This window comes from Fukomys damarensis, unplaced genomic scaffold (assembly GCF_012274545.1).
Source record: "Fukomys damarensis isolate Sample0158 unplaced genomic scaffold, DMR_v1.0_HiC HiC_scaffold_33, whole genome shotgun sequence".
NCBI classification, from domain to species: domain Eukaryota; kingdom Metazoa; phylum Chordata; class Mammalia; order Rodentia; family Bathyergidae; genus Fukomys; species Fukomys damarensis.
In genome coordinates this window covers 47,784,223-47,801,900 of record NW_022900945.1, presented here as the reverse complement: position 1 = coordinate 47,801,900, position 17,678 = coordinate 47,784,223, and the positions used below count along the sequence as shown (strand labels likewise).

At 33.7% G+C, this 17,678-nt stretch overlaps 1 protein-coding gene across 1 annotated transcript in view; it reads right to left on the bottom strand.

Annotated features, from left to right (window-relative positions):
• Man1a2 (mannosidase alpha class 1A member 2) overlaps window positions 1-17,678 on the bottom strand; it is a 119,401-nt gene that overhangs the window by 15,198 nt on the left and 86,525 nt on the right. The window contains exons 9-12 of the mRNA XM_010631188.3: window positions 12,563-12,678; window positions 10,610-10,829; window positions 8,383-8,555; window positions 4,145-4,260 (exon numbers count right to left, since the gene is read on the bottom strand). Of these exons, the coding sequence (XP_010629490.1) occupies window positions 4,145-4,260; window positions 8,383-8,555; window positions 10,610-10,829; window positions 12,563-12,678 (625 nt within the window). The remainder of the gene's footprint in view (window positions 1-4,144; window positions 4,261-8,382; window positions 8,556-10,609; window positions 10,830-12,562; window positions 12,679-17,678) is intronic.

Here is a 17,678-nt window from a genome sequence, read left to right as displayed (position 1 = left end):
GTGTGTGATTGTGTGTGTGTGTGTGTGTGTGTGTGTGTGTGTGTGTGTGTGTGTGTGTGGTACTGAGGAATGAATGCAAGGCCTATGCATTGAGCTATGTCTTCAACCCTTTAAGACGGTTCTTGCTATTTTGTTAACTCTCCTAGGCTGGGCTTTAAAAAATCTTCCTACCTCAGCCTGCCAGAATTCTGGGATTAAGGTGCTAACAGGCCTGGCTTAAACTGTACTGTTATAATAAGAAAACTATAAATCTACACTTAAAATTTTTTTAATTTAGATTTTCACAGAATTGACTTTATTGAATTTAATATTAGGCCATTTAAAAAAATAAAAGTCAAATAAAGAATTTTTTTTTACATTCTATAATATCACTGATTGAAGATATTTAGATTGAGCATTAAGAAATACCTTTAACATTAATTTAAAAGATCAGTTTTATAAGGTTCTTTAGTTGTTCAACTTTTAAAATAATGAGTCATGCAATTTAAATCATAATTTTAAAATTTTGTTTCATTTGTCAAAATAATATAATAGGTGTTCCAGACTCCCAAAGATGAGAATGACATTGTATGGTGCTTCTTTTTGCTTTTAGCTACAAGGAAGCTCAATTATGAATACAGTATTCAACTATGATAATTTTCTTAGCCAGCCATTATGTTTCCTATTTGGCCTTTTTCATTTTTGCTGACATGTATTTATATGTTTTACTGAAAGCAAATATAAATGACCGACTGGTTACCTAGAATGATGCTGTGTTTGCAGATTCTGGCTGAATGTGACAGAGGAAAACACAAAGAAGATAGGCTATCTAGATACTAAAAGGGATGAGGCAGTGGATCATCTTTCCCTAGATCTATGCCACCTGCTGAGCTGCTCAAAGTCTGTGCTTCATTAAGCATTTTCAAATTAATTATAAAAGCCAGTCTGTAAGAGGTGACACTTGAACTGACTTTTCAAATGAGAGTACGGCACTAAGAAAGGGTAAAGGCATTTCTGAGGCAGTGAAAAATAAAACAGACAAGAAATGCAGAAGAACATTTTTTACTTATGTGAGTATCTGAATGTTCATTAGGTTGGGTTACATATAGAATCTACAAGTAAAAGAGAAGAGAAATAAAGCCAGAGAGATAAATGAATAATTGTAGCTTCTGAGCAAGGAAGTGGCCTGTGAATGATGGATGGAAATCAATTTTTAGGACTGCCTTATCACTAGTACAGTAATATGTGATTTCAAGCAAAAATGCTAACAATCCTGGGTGAAAGACTATTGGGAAAGGATGTTTACACACTCCTCACTCAAGTCATCACTTCACAGACAGCTTATTAATTTTAAAAGAAAAGAATGTCTACATGACCTTTTGATGTACCTACAATCAAACTTAAATTCACCAATAAAAGGCTAAACTATTATCACATGCCACTTCAGAGGATGTAATTTTAAGCATAGATGTCTATATAAGCACACATTATATATATAATATTCATGCCAAAAATACCTGACACAAATATGATCTATAGAAAATAATCAGAAAAATCTAATTAAGGGATATTCAAAGCAACTAGCTTGAATAGTTTAATATATTTTACCTGGGAAGTTTTGTTCTAGATTAAGAAGGCTACAGAGATGTGCCAATAAATACAGCAAACAATCTTGCAAGGGATTCTAGATTGGGGTTAAAAAATTACAAAGTATATTACCAGAAAACAACTGAAGACATCTGAAAATGGACTATATATTATATAACCAGCAGTACTTATGAATGTTAAAGTTCTCAACTATGGCAACTGAATCATGATTATGTAGCATGATGCCCTTTTCCTGAAGGCTACTGCTGAAATATCTTACTGCAGGTACAACAACTAATTTTCAAGTTGTCTGGAAAATATTGTCTAAAAACGGGAAAATTATATGAATATGTATTTGGACATGGACATGTGTATGTACAGAGAAAGGATAAAAAGTATGTGGCAAAGGGCTGGAGCCGAGGGGCAGAGTGAGTGTCTGTCTAGCATGTTGCTGCCCCAGATGGTTGTGTCCCCAACACTGGGAAAAAAAAAGATAGCAAAACTTGGATAAACCTAAGTGATGATTGTACAAATTTTTAGTCTACTATCCTACAGTTTTCCTCAAGACTTAAAAAAAAAAAAAAAGGACTGGGATAATAATCTGGGTTAAATCCCAGAGACTACAGATACAGATATGTAAACTAAAAGCCAAGAAATCTGTTTTACATGCACATCCAACTAGAATGTAACGAGTGAGTAACTAAGGCTCACATAAGTTCATCTTCTAATCTAGTACTCTCAGAACTATCTTAAAGGCCCTCAAGCCTAATCACAGGATAAATGACAACTACAAATACCTCGGAGAAGGAATCTGAGTACCAGGTTAGATATTCTAAACCATCTTAGCAGCAAGGCTGGGTAAAGGTTAACTGTGGATAAGAAAAAGAGGGGACAAAATGAAAAATCAACAAGGAAGAACCATACAGACTTATTTATGAGAAGGAAAGTTGTTCACCAACAACTCTAAAACATACAAGCTGAACAGAACAAAAAAACAGTGCCAGCTATAATAAAAGAAAAACTGGAATAATATAAACATTTAGGAAACACACAGTTTGAGATATGTATATTTCAATTATAACATAGCAAAATGTAAGCTATACTAGAATATAAAATTAAGGAGATGAAGTACTTGCACAGTACTTGGCAATAAACATCCGTTAAACAATGAAATGCTTATGAGGCATTAATGTATAGATATATAGGAAATAGAAATATAAAATTAATAGGGTGGTATGAAGAGATATTTACTTTGTAAATCTGTAGAAAAGTAGACATAGTTAATTAAGGTTTCCACCTTCTTCCAGGCAAGAGTACAGAGACCTCCACTTGGGTCTTTGAGGATGAGCCCCCAACTGCCTTTCTGCATCTGCATCATCTCCTTTATGTGTGTGAGGGAACGTCTATGGGAGGACGGCTGACTATGGTCCGGTAGCACTGAGCACTATCAGAACTCCCGATTACCCCTAGCAGATTTAGTGAGCTAGAGCAGAAAGCCCAGGTGTGGTCCCAGGGCAGCATCGCAGTGTCATCAGGGAGCAGTCAGCAGCGCAGATTCCCAAGCTTCACTTCGAGTATCAGAACTACGCAGCTACCTGTGTCTCTAGGAGCCTTCCAGGTGATGGTAGCACACACGAAAGAACAAAATAATTTAAAGGTACTAAAGACTTTTTTGATAAACTACCTACCTTAGAGTCTAAATCATTCTTTCTGAGATGCAGCTGAAAATTACAGATCTAATCACACAAAGTGATATTTGTAATGAAATTTACATATCAATATAGTCACACTTCATCATCCAGAAATCATACACAAAATCAGCCTACAATAAACATATTTTAATAAATAAAATGTACATATAAAAAAGATGCTACTAAGCTATTAAAGAACAATGAAATCATCATTGGTGAAAACATGGGTACAATTAAAGATCAATCAGGATGTTAAATGACATAAACAAAAGAAAAGACAGTTTTGGGCTTATACTCAAAACTCCACATGATCTCACTTATACATGAATCTAGTATATGCGCTGCCGAAGTGAGCACACCTATACATGAATCTAAATGGTGGTTACCAGAGGCCAAGGAGAGTAGAGGACAGAGGACAGTTGATCAATGGATACTAAATTACAGTTTGGAGGAAGAAGTTTGGTGTATTATTGCACAGTAGGGTAATTATAAATATCAATTATTTACTATATATTTTTAAAAGAGAGCAGAAAGAGTATTGAAAGATGTAACTACAAAAAACTGATAAATGTGTGAAGAAACAGGTATGTTTAATCTGCTAAAATTACATAAAGTATACATGTACTGTTTATATCTCCATTAATTTTATATGCTGGTTTAAAAATAAATTTAACCTTAAAGTTTTTTGTTTTGTTTTATTGTTTATGTTTTCTGAGACAGGGTCTTACTACGCAGTCTATCGTGAGCCTTGCACTATGTAGACCAGGCTGGCCTCAAACTCATGCGATCCTCCAGCCTCAGCCTCTTGAGTGCTGGGATTATAGGTGTGTGCCCCACCATACCTGGATAAAATATTTTAAAGCTTCCTTTAAAACTTTAAAACTTACTTTAACGTTTCAGCAAGAAAGAAGCTTTGCTGTACATCATCATGTGTAGGAGTAGAGGAATATACATCTTTGACCCCAGAAAACCCACCACTGACTCGGCAATACTTTTCAATGGCCTGTAAAAGAGATCAGACAAAACAATCAATTCCATGGATTTCAAGTCTTGAAGGACAATAATCACAATCAAAAGTTCATAGATATTTGTATGAAAATTTGACTAAAGAATATAGTAATTATTCTTTAATTAACAATAGATTAAGCCTAAGGATAATACTATATCAAATGAAAATACAGATATTCTTCATTTAATGACAAAGCTTTGGTCATAGGTCCTAGGTCATTAAATTAATTGTTCTCTAAATTGTATATAGTATGTACAATATTCAGAACAAAGACACGGTCAAATGAAACTGCAATGTGATGACTTTGCTTTTATTTGCAGTATTGTAATGTATAAGAGAACATAAAACTGCAGTACTGTACTGTATAGTACAATCAGTGAAAACTACAGTAACTGTATAAACAAGGCATACTGTACAAAAAAGATAGGATCTATAAACAAGATGTACAGAACTGTACCAAAAAAGGTCATAAATCTGAGTGGTGAGTCATAAGTCTGAACAGTTGTTAAACAAGTAGATCATTAAATTAGGAATATCTGTACTCTTTCTGAAAAGTGAACTTACACTAGAGTCTCTCTTGCTAATAAAACTCTTTCATCTATAATAGCTGATGGTTTCCTAACACAGGTGTCTTTTTAGATTATTCTTTCTGAACTAGGTACCTCTCTGGCACAATAAAACCTTACTAATCCTGACAAATCAAGACAGAGGTCTGCTTGAGTTAAAAATCTGATTTTATCATTTACAAAGACAAGCAATAATCTTCAGCAAACAAAAAAACATTACTTAGGAGCTCTCTGTTGTACAGTAATGAGAGATAATATTTACTGCAAACATACTCTACACCAGATTTTGTATTACCATAATCCTATGAGTTAGGCATCACAGGTAGTACCAAATAGCAAGAAAAGTCCATCTAACTATCTGCTACAATAATTACAAGTGAAGAGTTAACAATTCTGACATACTTACTGTGCTGAAAGCTATTTTAAGTGCTTTACATGCACTAAAATTTACATTTTACAGCCATCCCAGGAGGTTAATAACTTCACTTCTCAGATGGAAAAATTGAGCAGAGTAATTTGCTCCACCTTATAAACTACTGTGCTCTACTGCTTGAATGGGAGTTAAAATTTTAAATCTATTTTTCCTGTTTTATCTTTGGGTAAGCTAAATAAACTATATGGAGTTGAATGAAATCTAGTCACACTCTTAAACTCAAAGCAAACAAATATTCTGCTTATCATTAAAATTAAACCATTCATGAAAAGTTGAAAGCATTTCTGGTTCTTTCTCTATTCTCCCTAACCTTGAGACATGGCCCAAGAAAGGGATGATTATTTAACTAAACATTGCTGCCATGATTTACTGTTTCTAGTTTTGCTATGTTCCTTTCTCTTCTGATCTTCCTTCCTAATAAAAAGCTAATAAACACTGAAATGTGCTTAATCAAATTGTTTATTTTACAGGTAGGCTTTAAAGTGTTCTCAAAGAGTTTGACACTTTTATGTTTCTCAGCATATCAAATATATTGTGAATGCAAAAGTTTTAAGTAGTGTTCTTCAACAATGATGTCTTCACCACGACATGAATCATCAGAACAGAGAATGTAGCAGACAGCCAGCCAATCTTTTAAGTCCTTTTGAGTCATTTCTTGAGGGCAAGTTTCTACACTTAGTATATTCAAGTGTGGATGTGTACATATGTAGATGGAATAGCTAAGGCTACAGAAGAGATAGATGATACTTCACAACTGTGCCTCGCCCTCCCTCCCCTCTACTTTCTTCAAGCCCAACAGAGAGGCCAATGGTGACTCACAAACAAACTGTGAGAAGATGTGAGGCTTCTCATGTCTTACTTTCCAAATGTGAATTTAGCACATAATTATTTCAGTACGTGTTCATCAGCTTATACTTTGAGTTTGTATGTGTCTATATAGCTGTAAAAACAATATTCTAACTCCCATAATTAAAATTTAGACTGATATGGGCTAAAGTTTGGGCTTATCAAACTTCTTAACAAGTAAGAGTAGGGGTGTATATCAGGGAAGTATACAGGAGAAAAGAACCTTAAGAAAGGCATTAATTGTCTTACAGTGTTTTGCAATGACAAGACATGCGTCTACTATTACTATCAAGAACACCCATCCCACAAGATTCAGATATATCTCCCTGATTCCTTTAAATAAAAACCATTAAATATTAGGGTACATTCAAGTCAGAGACTCATTAGGGCTGAGGATTTAGATCAGTGACGCCACACCTGCCTCGCAAGTGCAAGGTCCTGAGTTTAATCCCTGATACCAAAAATTAAGAGAGAGAGAGAGAGAGAGAGAGAGAGAGAGAGAGACTCATTAGAGGACTACTTACCTATCTATTTCTTTTACATAAATCACTTGGTTTATGTAAACATTAGCAGGCCACTGCTAAGAGCAGATGCATGCATGTTTCCTATTGCCAAACCACTGTGGCAACAGTTTGGCTGTCTCTAATTGCAGCAGGACCTTCCTGCAGAATTTCACTAGCAGCTATTTTCTCAACTTTAACCTGAGGAGGCCAAAGAAAAGCAGCATCAAAAGTGCTGCATCTGTTCCTATTCTGTGTAACCACCTTGCTTCTATTAATACTCTCCTGTAGTTAAAAGTCCACATGAGAGTTAACCTACATCTGAATGACAAGACTCACAAGCGTGCTTACTTTAAGATATCACATTAATCCTAGATTACTGAGGTAGTCTCCAAAACTCATCAATCTGTGGACTATGAACAGATCCTTTTGCTTTGCCACTTCCCACTCAACAAAGCCTGCACTAATTCCTTCCCCTTTGAAAAACTTCTAGCATTTCTGTAACAGATTGTCAAAGGAGGAAATGGAAAGAAAAGAAAAGATCTAAAGGGCTCTGAGATAAGCAAAGGTCTTTCTACCACCACTTTTTATAGGAAAACACTTGGGCAGTAACTGATAAAAGTTACTGAAGGACGTGTAACAGTAAAGCACAGTGTGCATGTGTGTACGCTGGCTTATTCCTGAACAACTTAATAAAGCAAGTATCCTTGACTCGCAGGAAAGGCTGTCCTCGTAATGGATCCAAGTTTCCCTGTGAAACATCTCCTTTATATGAATTGGTGCATGTCTTGCCCTAAAACACATTTTTGCACATCCTTATCTGGACAATTTATTTTACCAGTGATATCTTTAATCACTGTTAAGTATAAATCACTGTAAACTTAAAAGACTGAAAGCATAAGTTAAACAATTTGAATATGAATATTAATGAGTACTAGTACAATTTATTGTAACTAGTATATCTGAGGAAATAAAATATTCCCTAGGAATAAGCTATATCTTCAAGGAAGACTAACATTTTTTTCCTCTGTCACGGAATTCCTCAAAAGTCCAATTATTGTAAGAGTAAACAGCTTGCTTCCTCTACTTAGTAATGCTTAAAATTCCTAATTCCAAATATGTGTACCTTCTGTCTTTCATTCCACAACAACCTTAGTTTTCTGATTCTTCTCACAGTGATCTGCTAAGGAGTTACTCAGAACACAAGGTGACATGAACAGGGGGAATCTACCCAGGGTAATTTCTTTCTCCAGTGGTTAGGTGTTAAGAAAACAGTTTAGAAGCCAGGCATGAGGATGCGTGCTTATAATCCTAGGACTTTGAGAGGCCAAAGAAGGAGGACCCTGAGTTCAAGTCCAGCCTGGGCAATTTAGGAACTTTATGAGATCCTGTCTCAAAATTTAAAAAGGGCTGGGGATGCAGCTCCTGCAAAGGCACTAGATTCAATCCCAAGTAATACTAAGTAAAATAGTAGTAGTTAAACTACTTCTTTTATATATAACTGTACTAAAAATTGCCTTTTAAGAAACTATAGATGTTCAGTAACAGTGAGTGACTATTACTAGAAAGTATTTCTAAATACAGAACAAAACAGGATTCAAGGTTCATTTCTATTGCTCAAGAAACTTAAAGTGACTAAGATTCTTCATCAGAGAAATGAAACCTGCCTTAGAGTCTCTGAAAATGAAGTAACATGGATGAAGACACATGGCACTACAGGAGGGCTTGATTTAATATTCTTGCAGATGAAATGAAATATTGTCTTATTTACCAGTGCTGCTTCCCAGCCCCACTGCCTGTATCTGGGATCATGAGTGAATCGCCACAGGTACCAATAGGTTTCAATTACTTCTGGACGGAGGATGTAATACTTTTCAGCCTGCCGGACAGCCACGGCTTCCACTGCACCATCAAACTTAAATGACTCAGGACCTAGTTTTAATGCTGCAACATGACAGAAGAAATAAATGAACAAAATAAATCCCCTGTATTTGTTTGCAAAAGCTAACTCTCCTGAAAGAATGGAGCATTAAGTAACTTTTACTGTTTTATTTTTATTGTCACTGTTCTACAAAATGAGTCAATTTAAAATATCATCTCAGCAATGCCATTATGAAATGTGAATGTTAGAATAATAAAGGAATCCTTTTATACCTTCAGCATGCTATGAATTTCTTAGGAATCTTTTAACACTTTAACCTGTAAGCATCCAACATAACACATAGCATATAATGAGTTCAGATTTAATGGAATAAATGATTAATTATAACAATTATATTTTAGTATGTCTGTTACATTAAATTCTATTGTTTTAGATCTATTATTTGATATGTGGTTGAAAGCTATATAAAACAACAAGCATAACTGTCATGGTCAGTACTATAAATACTATCCATTTTGGTCTTCAATGTTTTACTAACTTTAGCTAAGTTTTTATGTATATAACTGATACTTCATACTGTCAACATGACAATTTAGTTCCCATTAGTAATGCAGATCACTGATTTTACCTATACTGGATACCAACATTGAACTACCTAAAAGAACTTTGCCTTAGTTACTTTAAAGAAATGTAACTAGAGCCGGGGGATTTAGCTCAGTGGTTCTGCTGCCTGCCTTGCAAGCGCAAGGACCGGAGTTCCATCCCTGGTACCACAAATAAAATAAAATAAAATAAAGAAATGTAACTAATAATTTCGTTAATAAGAAAACTGAAGAGTCAATTTCATCAGAAGTTCAATTCCTTACTGTACACAAATAACTTGACAGATTTATGAATCTATGAATTTATGAAGAGACTTTTAAGTTAATCATAAGAACAAGTTAACCCTACAACAGAAATTTAGTTATTTCATAAAAGGAACAATACAACTTTTGAAAACATGCATAAGTTACCATCACTTAAGATTTTCAGGGAACTCACTACTCCCTGTATAATATAGAAACAGCTATTTGTAAAGACCAAGAAAACCACGGACAGTCTAGTCCAGTGTTTCTTTTTTCATTACTGTATCTCAAAATGAGTCCTTTAGGTTTTTTGCCTTCTTCATCTATGAAATTCTGGTAACAAATATACATAGAATATCTATTTGACTCCACACATGAAGAACAGAATTTTTTTTTTACTTCCCAGGAATCAACTTTTGTCACCATTAAGAACAATTCCATTTTCCAGGTAAACATAACTAAAATTCAGAAAAGATCATCTATTTTCTCAAAGCAAAGTCAAAAGATCTTTCTAGTGAAAGACACAAATAACTCTAAAAGTTATTAGTGAACTGAGTAAATGACAAAATACCAATTCACTAACTAAGCTTTGTTGTCATTTGGTTATTCTTAATTTTCATGGCAAGACCATGTAACCCAAGCCACTCTATTCTGTGTTCTTTTAAGTATAAAAGCTGATATGAATGGCTAAAACAATTATTTTATTAAAGTAAGGCTACTCTATGTATCTCCAAATATTCTATCTCTTGTCTTCAAAACAGTTACTTCTAAATTATTAAGACAAAAAAAGCCAGCAGAGCTCAGAACTTCTGAGATGATGCAGGAGATGGGTGTAGTGGTGCAGGCCAGTAATCCCCACTCTAGGAGGCTGAATCAGAAGGGTCACAAATTGGAGTTCAGCCTGGGCAAATTAAGAGTCTGCCTTGAAATAAATTTTTTTTTACATAAAGTGAGGGATATAGCTCAGTGAGAAGGTCCTGGTTTTAATCAACCCCCAGTACTTAAGAAAGGAGAGGAGGAAGGAAGGGGGGGTACGCATGGATTCACAAATATGTTTCTGAAATTAAATTTCTTTAAAAACTGATTTACTGTAGTCCAGGTTCTGAGTTCACTTCCTGGTAAAGGGGGGTAGTGGGGTGGTGGTGGTGATTTGCCATGACAGTGTAAACTATTTTGAAGTGAAAAGTACCTACATATTTTCTTAATCCCTGGTCACATTCTACAAGTAGAGGTTATTTATACTAAGTCACTAGCCTTATTAACATTCTTACCAGTCCTGTCATATGACTCGTGACATGTTCGCGCAATCTCTGCCCCTAGCTCTAAATAATGACCAGCTTTATCCTTTCTGGAACCATCTGCTCCTAGTGCAAACATTCCCCCAGCGAAACAGGCCAAATGCCCCATCTTCTTTTCCAAGTGCCCATTCTTCCATTCTCCAATAAAGACAAGACCACCTCGGGACTTCTTAATAAGATGTTTTTCTATCGCCTACAAGAAAAAGTGAAAATTTTAGAAGCAACTTGTAAGTGTTCAAACATGTATTTCTAGCTGTCACAAAAGCTGGGTAATATCCTATAAAATACTAACTTTTTCAAACTTTGAGACGTAATTTACAATAAGAAAGTTTTGGAATCAGTGATCTAATTGTTTATGGCCAAAAAATATATCCCAACCACTGCTCTGCTGGGAAAGGAGTGTTGGCCTCAAGTATCATTCTACATAGCATCACCCATTATAGCCTCTTCCCCTTGAAATTTATAATAATCAGTCAACTAAGATTATGACCAGAAGTTGTAAGACAAAGTTTTATTAATTCACTTTCTATTTCACACAACAAAACCTAACTAGGAAGAATAGCCAAGTCAATAAGAAAATATGATTTTCAATAATTAGTTTAAATGGTTCTTCATTTTCCATGTCATTATCATGGCAAACTAATTTTAAAAAGCACCATTCGGTTAGCCACTTTATACATTATAAAGTTTTCAAAACTAGTTGAAAGTTACCTGTTCTTTAACTCTTTAGTCCTTTAGTTATCAAATGTACATATTTCCTTTGGATGCTCTTGCATGATTTTTCCTAATGACTTTTTTTGAATCATAAACATTTCTAAGTTTAAATTTTAACAATAAAGAATGAACCTTCAAAATTTTCAAAATTTAAGACTTCATAAAAATTTTTAGAAATCACAGTGAAACTGACATTTTTTATTATAATTTTGTTCAATTTATTAGTCAACAAAATCATTCCAAATATTTACTGAGTAATATGTACAAAGCACTGTGTGCCACAAAGTCTAATTTTCATAAATTTTTAGAAATAAACAGTATTTTTAAAAAATGTAATTAGGACTCTGAAAAAGTAAGTATATAAAAGGGTAATAAATGATTTAATTAAAAAACCTGTAATGGTGAAAACTGATTGCTAACTATATTAGAATGGCACTGTTATACAAAATACACCAAAGAAATAATTAAAATCAGTAAGGAGATATGGGTTTATAATGAATCAGGGAAGCTAAAACTTACTAAATGGTTAACATGTTTTTCTCTTTTACAGGTTTTGCCTAGAAATCTCCCATATAAACTCCTCCTAGAATGACTATCATTCTAAATTGTCACAAAACTCTAATATGAGATTATATAAATATGAAATAATACAAATCAGAGGTTAAGAGAGCAAGGTCTGCAGCCAGACACTTCAGTTCCTGGACCCATCATTCACCAGCTAAGTGACCTGCAACCCATGGCTGAACCTCACTGCACCTTACGGTTCTCATGTGTGAGGTGGGGACAACAATTACTTGCTCTCACACGTGTAAAAAGGTTTGGAACCGAGTGTGGGACATGGGAGTGCTACTTAAGTATGTTGCCATTATTATGTACTCACAAGGTTCTCAACACGTAGGTTCAAGTGATCATTGAAAGACAAAATATTTGTGGAAATGTATATAAAGTCAGAAGTTTTTCCAAAATACACTTTTATAAATATATTAACACTAAACTCTTCCTTCAACAATCTCTTTAAAAAATTTCACAAATAAAAGAAAATGTAACAGAGATTATCTATTAAAATAGATACAAATTCTAGAGTGAAGGTATCTAATAAAACCCTTACATATAGTATGTATTTCCTGAATGAATACAATAAAATTTGTCTAGCCATTGTCAAATAAGTATATATTCAATATATTAAGTAGAAAACATTCTGAAAGTAATCACCTCAATTGCATCATCATACATCCTTCTTGCCTCATGGTCTGTTTTATCTGACATCAACCACGCTTTCAGTAAGTATTCATAAAAACTGTCTCCCAGACCACCAACTGATGTGTGATCTGAAACAAAAGAGAAGAAAGAACGACACAGATGGAGGAAAGAAAAGATAGAACAAAATTAATAAAACAATATTTTTCAGTTATAATGACTGTCACAGGTCAATAATTTTTAAATTATATTGACATCCCAATTTCCAAAATATTTCAAATTTAGTCCAATAAGAGAACACCACAACCACTGTCTCTACATACGAACCCAATGTTCTAGAAAATCTCTTTCCTCTAGATGTGAAATTTTATATTTAGTATTCTTTTTCTTGAATCACAGTTTGTACAATGTCAAACACCCAGATTTTTACACAACTGAAAATACCTTTTATATTTTAATGGCATTAGATATATAAGCTATGATTAAATACAAGAGGTACACTTAAATCTGATGTTAATCAAAAAGGGCTCACACATTTTTCTAGATGATGGCTAATTGTGATTCCTGTGCTATACACAGTAAGTCAAAATAAATCTTTTTTTTTTAAAAAGCTCAAGATTTTAATGTCATCTTGCATAATATAAGTCTATTGACTCATTATTATTATTATTTATAGAATTATTATATGTATTTGTCCTATGTACATCCTTATTCCATGTCACACATACTTTTAATCCTATTCAATTTAGCATTAGTTCCCATGGCAACCACACTTTCATCCCTTTCTAGAAAACTCTACTCTACATTCTTGAACTATTTCTTAAAATTCACATCCTCCTTGCATGTAAAAAAAAAAAAACATGTTTCTATAACCTTTAATCACTCATAATACTATTACTAATTTTTCAAATTGTAAGGAAAGAACAGGACTATTCAGTGATTTATGAGAAAAATCGCTACCTATTAAGGGAAATGCATGTCAATGTTTATACTGTGAGCTAACAAAATAAAGTCATGAATGATTAACAGTTTATAAGTAAACCAGGAGAAAACAGAACTTGATTCTTCTAGAAATGATCATAAGCAAAATACAAAATGATAGCACTATAAAAGTTTATGATTTTATATGATAAAAGATAAGATGGATGAGAAGGTATTTGCAACACACATAGCAGGAAAAAGACTAGTGCTTTAAACAAAGACCTCTGAAAAAGCAACGTGAAAAAGGAAATACGAAATGAAGAAAAAAATGAAACAAATCTAAATTATTTCTGTGGTACTAGGAAATTAAACCCAGGACCTTCACATTGAACTACAACTCCACAGTCTTTAGGCATACACCACCACACCTTGTTTCAATACTTAACGTAAGAATGGATGCTCAATTCTAGAAGTGATCAAAGAAAAGCAACTTTTAAAAAATGGGATTCAAGGGCACCTGCCCCAAGTTCGATCCCTGGTACCAAAAAGAGAGATTCCATTACTGTCTATCAGATCTGCAAACATTTTTAAAAGTTGATAACATCTACTGCTGAGAAAAATTTGGTACACAGTTGCTTGAACTGAAGAGTAAATTTGTACCAGCTAACAAAATTTAACCTAGGAATCCTAGTTCTGAAATTATCCTGTAATAATACAAAAAACACAAATATAGACACTTTTCAAAAGCTTATCATACAGTTGTTTGCATTAGCAAACCATAACCTGAAATGCCTAGGGAAGCTGTAAATCTATTACAATATAAACATACTATACAGGACTATGAGATCAATACCTTCAAGGCGATCAGTAATCTACCATTAAAGGGTATGTATTTATATGCTGTTGGGTGGGAAAGGGAGGACGTTTAAGAATAATGTAGTTTGATCCTACTAAACTTGTGTGTTTAAAGAATATTACTGTACATTTACGAAGGACCTCAAAAGGCAACTGCTAATAGTAAGGAGTCCGTTAAATTTTAACTTTAAATGTATTACCTGAATACAGTTAATTTTATGTAATTAAAAAATCATCTTTTGTTGTTGCAAGCAGTAAATGGGAGAAAAAGACTATCATTTATCTTAAGCAATATGTCTGCTAATAGTTCAATAATTCAAGTGTACCTTAAACAGCCTACATCTCACATCCTTCTCATTGTTTTCTGTAATAAGTATACATGTCAATGAATTTTTACATATGTATACACTATAAGACAACTTTCAGGATAAAAATACTGAACATTTCCCTCATCCTAAAAGTTCACCTCATGAGGACTCAACATTCAATTCCCAAAGCGAATGCTTTTTCTGAGCTCTATCATCTTACAACTATTTTGCGAGGTTTCGAAGTTCACAAATAATGGCCATTTATTTTCAACTAAGACTTGCTAACTTACCGCTGTTCTTTGTTTCCTGCCGAAGAATGCAGAGGAAGGCGTTCTCTGCTTTATATAGGTTTCTCAGTCTCTAACAGTAAGTGGTTGGGTTTTGCAACAGATAGTTGAGAGAGCAGAAGACAGGGCTACACCATCCCTTATTTTAAATTTCACACTACACAAGGAATCAATGATTAAATTTCAAGTAGCTTTCAATTTTCAATACATCTATATAAGAATTTTATAGTGATAGCTAAGTATGCTGACAGTTAAGGGATAAATTACACTTAGATACTAAATTAGTTATAACAGATAAAACATTTTATAATCATTAAAGCTAATACATACTTATAAAATAACTTAAAATTGCAGAAGAGACTAGAATAGACAAGGAAAGGCCTTCATATTCAATCGGCTTTTGGGAGACATAAAGGTTAGAGGTGTCTTTTGGGCACATTATTTGGTAATGTACAAAAATAGGGATTTTATATTTTGTGAGAAACTATTTTAAAACAATTATAATAAAAATTCCCATTAATATTGCACCTTCAATTCTGTGGTTACATAAAAACACTTTGACTCATTACCATCTTATCCACTGCCTGGTCTTTTCTTAGGCTTTATCAACTATTTAAAATCACGCTATACTTTACTTGCCCTTGTATTTTAACCAGGAGAGCTCCAGTCATACCTCGTGGTAAATCCAAGAGACAAGAGGTAGTGGGTAAGTACTTCAAGTACAGTTTATGGTTACATGTAACAACTTTGAATAAATACTTGTTTTTAGTTCTATTTTTATGTATTGAATAACTTGTACCTATTATTTATGAATCCAAAATCCCTGGTTTCTATCAGATGCTTTTTCCATAGTCCCTTTGTAGCTAATGCCAGCCACTTTGCTCTGTATAAATTTGTTGAAGTATCTTGTCCACTGTGACCTCACCCTTGCTTCGAGACGAGAATGAATTCTTTTGTATGTTGGATACGTGCAAAGTGCTCAGAAAAAGAGGCAGCTCTGATTCTAGTACAAAACAGATCCAAATTTTGAACTGATAAGCTATATTGAAGGTAATAAATCTACCAGGTAAGCAAGAGTCAAATATAGGTAGTGCAAAGAAAAATAGAGCGTGCAGTTCAGACTCTAAATGAACTTGTGAATTAGAATTTAAATGAATATGAGAAAAACTAAAATCATAAAAGAAAGGCTCAGAAAGTCAACTATATAAATATAATTCAATAAATCAAGGAAAAGCAAATAATGGAGCAACCTTCTGAAAAGAACTTTAGAACAAGTATATTTAAAAAGCCTCTACTGAACTTTGGAATCGTAAGTGCCCCCCGAAGGTTGTTAAAGATTTGCTCTCCAGAGTAGTACTGGAAGAGGTGGAACCTTTGAGAAATAAGGCCTAGCGGGAGGTTTTAGGTCAATGCAGGCATGGCCTCTATTGGGAATGTAAGACCCTGGTCTCTTCCTCTCTTTCTCTTCACATCAGGCCATGAAGTAAAAATGCTTTCCCTACCATGTGTTCCCACTACAACGTACTGTTCCAAAGCAACATGTCATGTACTAAAACCTCCAAAACTATGGTAAACTAAGTAAGCTGATCATCTCATGTATTTATAACAGTAATAGAAAGCTAACATAGTGTCTTAAAAGAAATAGTAAATCTTAAAGTAAAACATAAAATTTAGAGTTAAAAAAATTGCAAGGAAGATTTTATATCTACTTTACAATCAGAAAAGGTGTCCGAATGAATCTTGTTTAATATGCTTGAAAGTCTGAATTATCTTAAAAACAATTAGAATCTGTTAAATATAAACAATTTGATGGAAGACACCCCTATTATCAGCTTAAGTTTCTACACTTACAACACCTAGCACAATTCTTATTTACGGTAAAGTGCATTCATTAGTAATTATAAAATGAAAGCCTGAATTTCCATTTCTCAAGTAGAAATAAAATTTCACTTGTCTTATAACTCATCTTTAAAGCATTTTTAATTTTTTAATCAACTGGACCATATTTTATTAAATGATATTAATTCAATTTTTATAGTTTCTTACTCTTTTTCAGTTTAGGGAAACAATAGATGAGACAAAAATAGTCAGATGCACAATTCCATTCCTCTTCTCTCTAAAAAATCTGAACTTACTATTACATCTTTCTCATAATCTACTGTTCCTTACTCTCCCATGTGCTGTCTTCACCCTTTACTACTAACCAAACTAAATGGTTGTCTGCAACTCAATAGTCATTTCTAAGTTTTCAGCAAACATTGTAAGTGTGGATATAAAATGATTAGATCATGAAAGAAATGTGATGGAGGTTCAATAATAAAAGGTGCTACTTAACCGGGGACTACATTAACCTAGGGGAGCAAGAAATGGAATAGGTCTGAGTCATGAAGAAATCAGAAACAATAGGATTGGTATCTGGTCAGACTGGTTTCTGGACACACTCAGGGCCATGTAGAATTTGGTGAAATAAGAAATTAAGAGGAAGAGATAAAACTGAAACTGACAACACTAAGCTTGATTTTGTACATATGAAGTACCTACCAAATATTCAGGCTCAAATATCCTGCACCTGTAGGATGTTATTTTAGGGCCAAGAGAGATCAGTAATTAAATACTGATTTACATGGAGGGGGTAATTTCTTTTTCGTAAATGGACACATAACATAGTCTGTTAAGAATTCATGTTTTTTGTTGTGAACAACCCTGATAATATATGTTTAAACACCGTTTAAAATGTCAAAACCATTCCATGATAGTGGG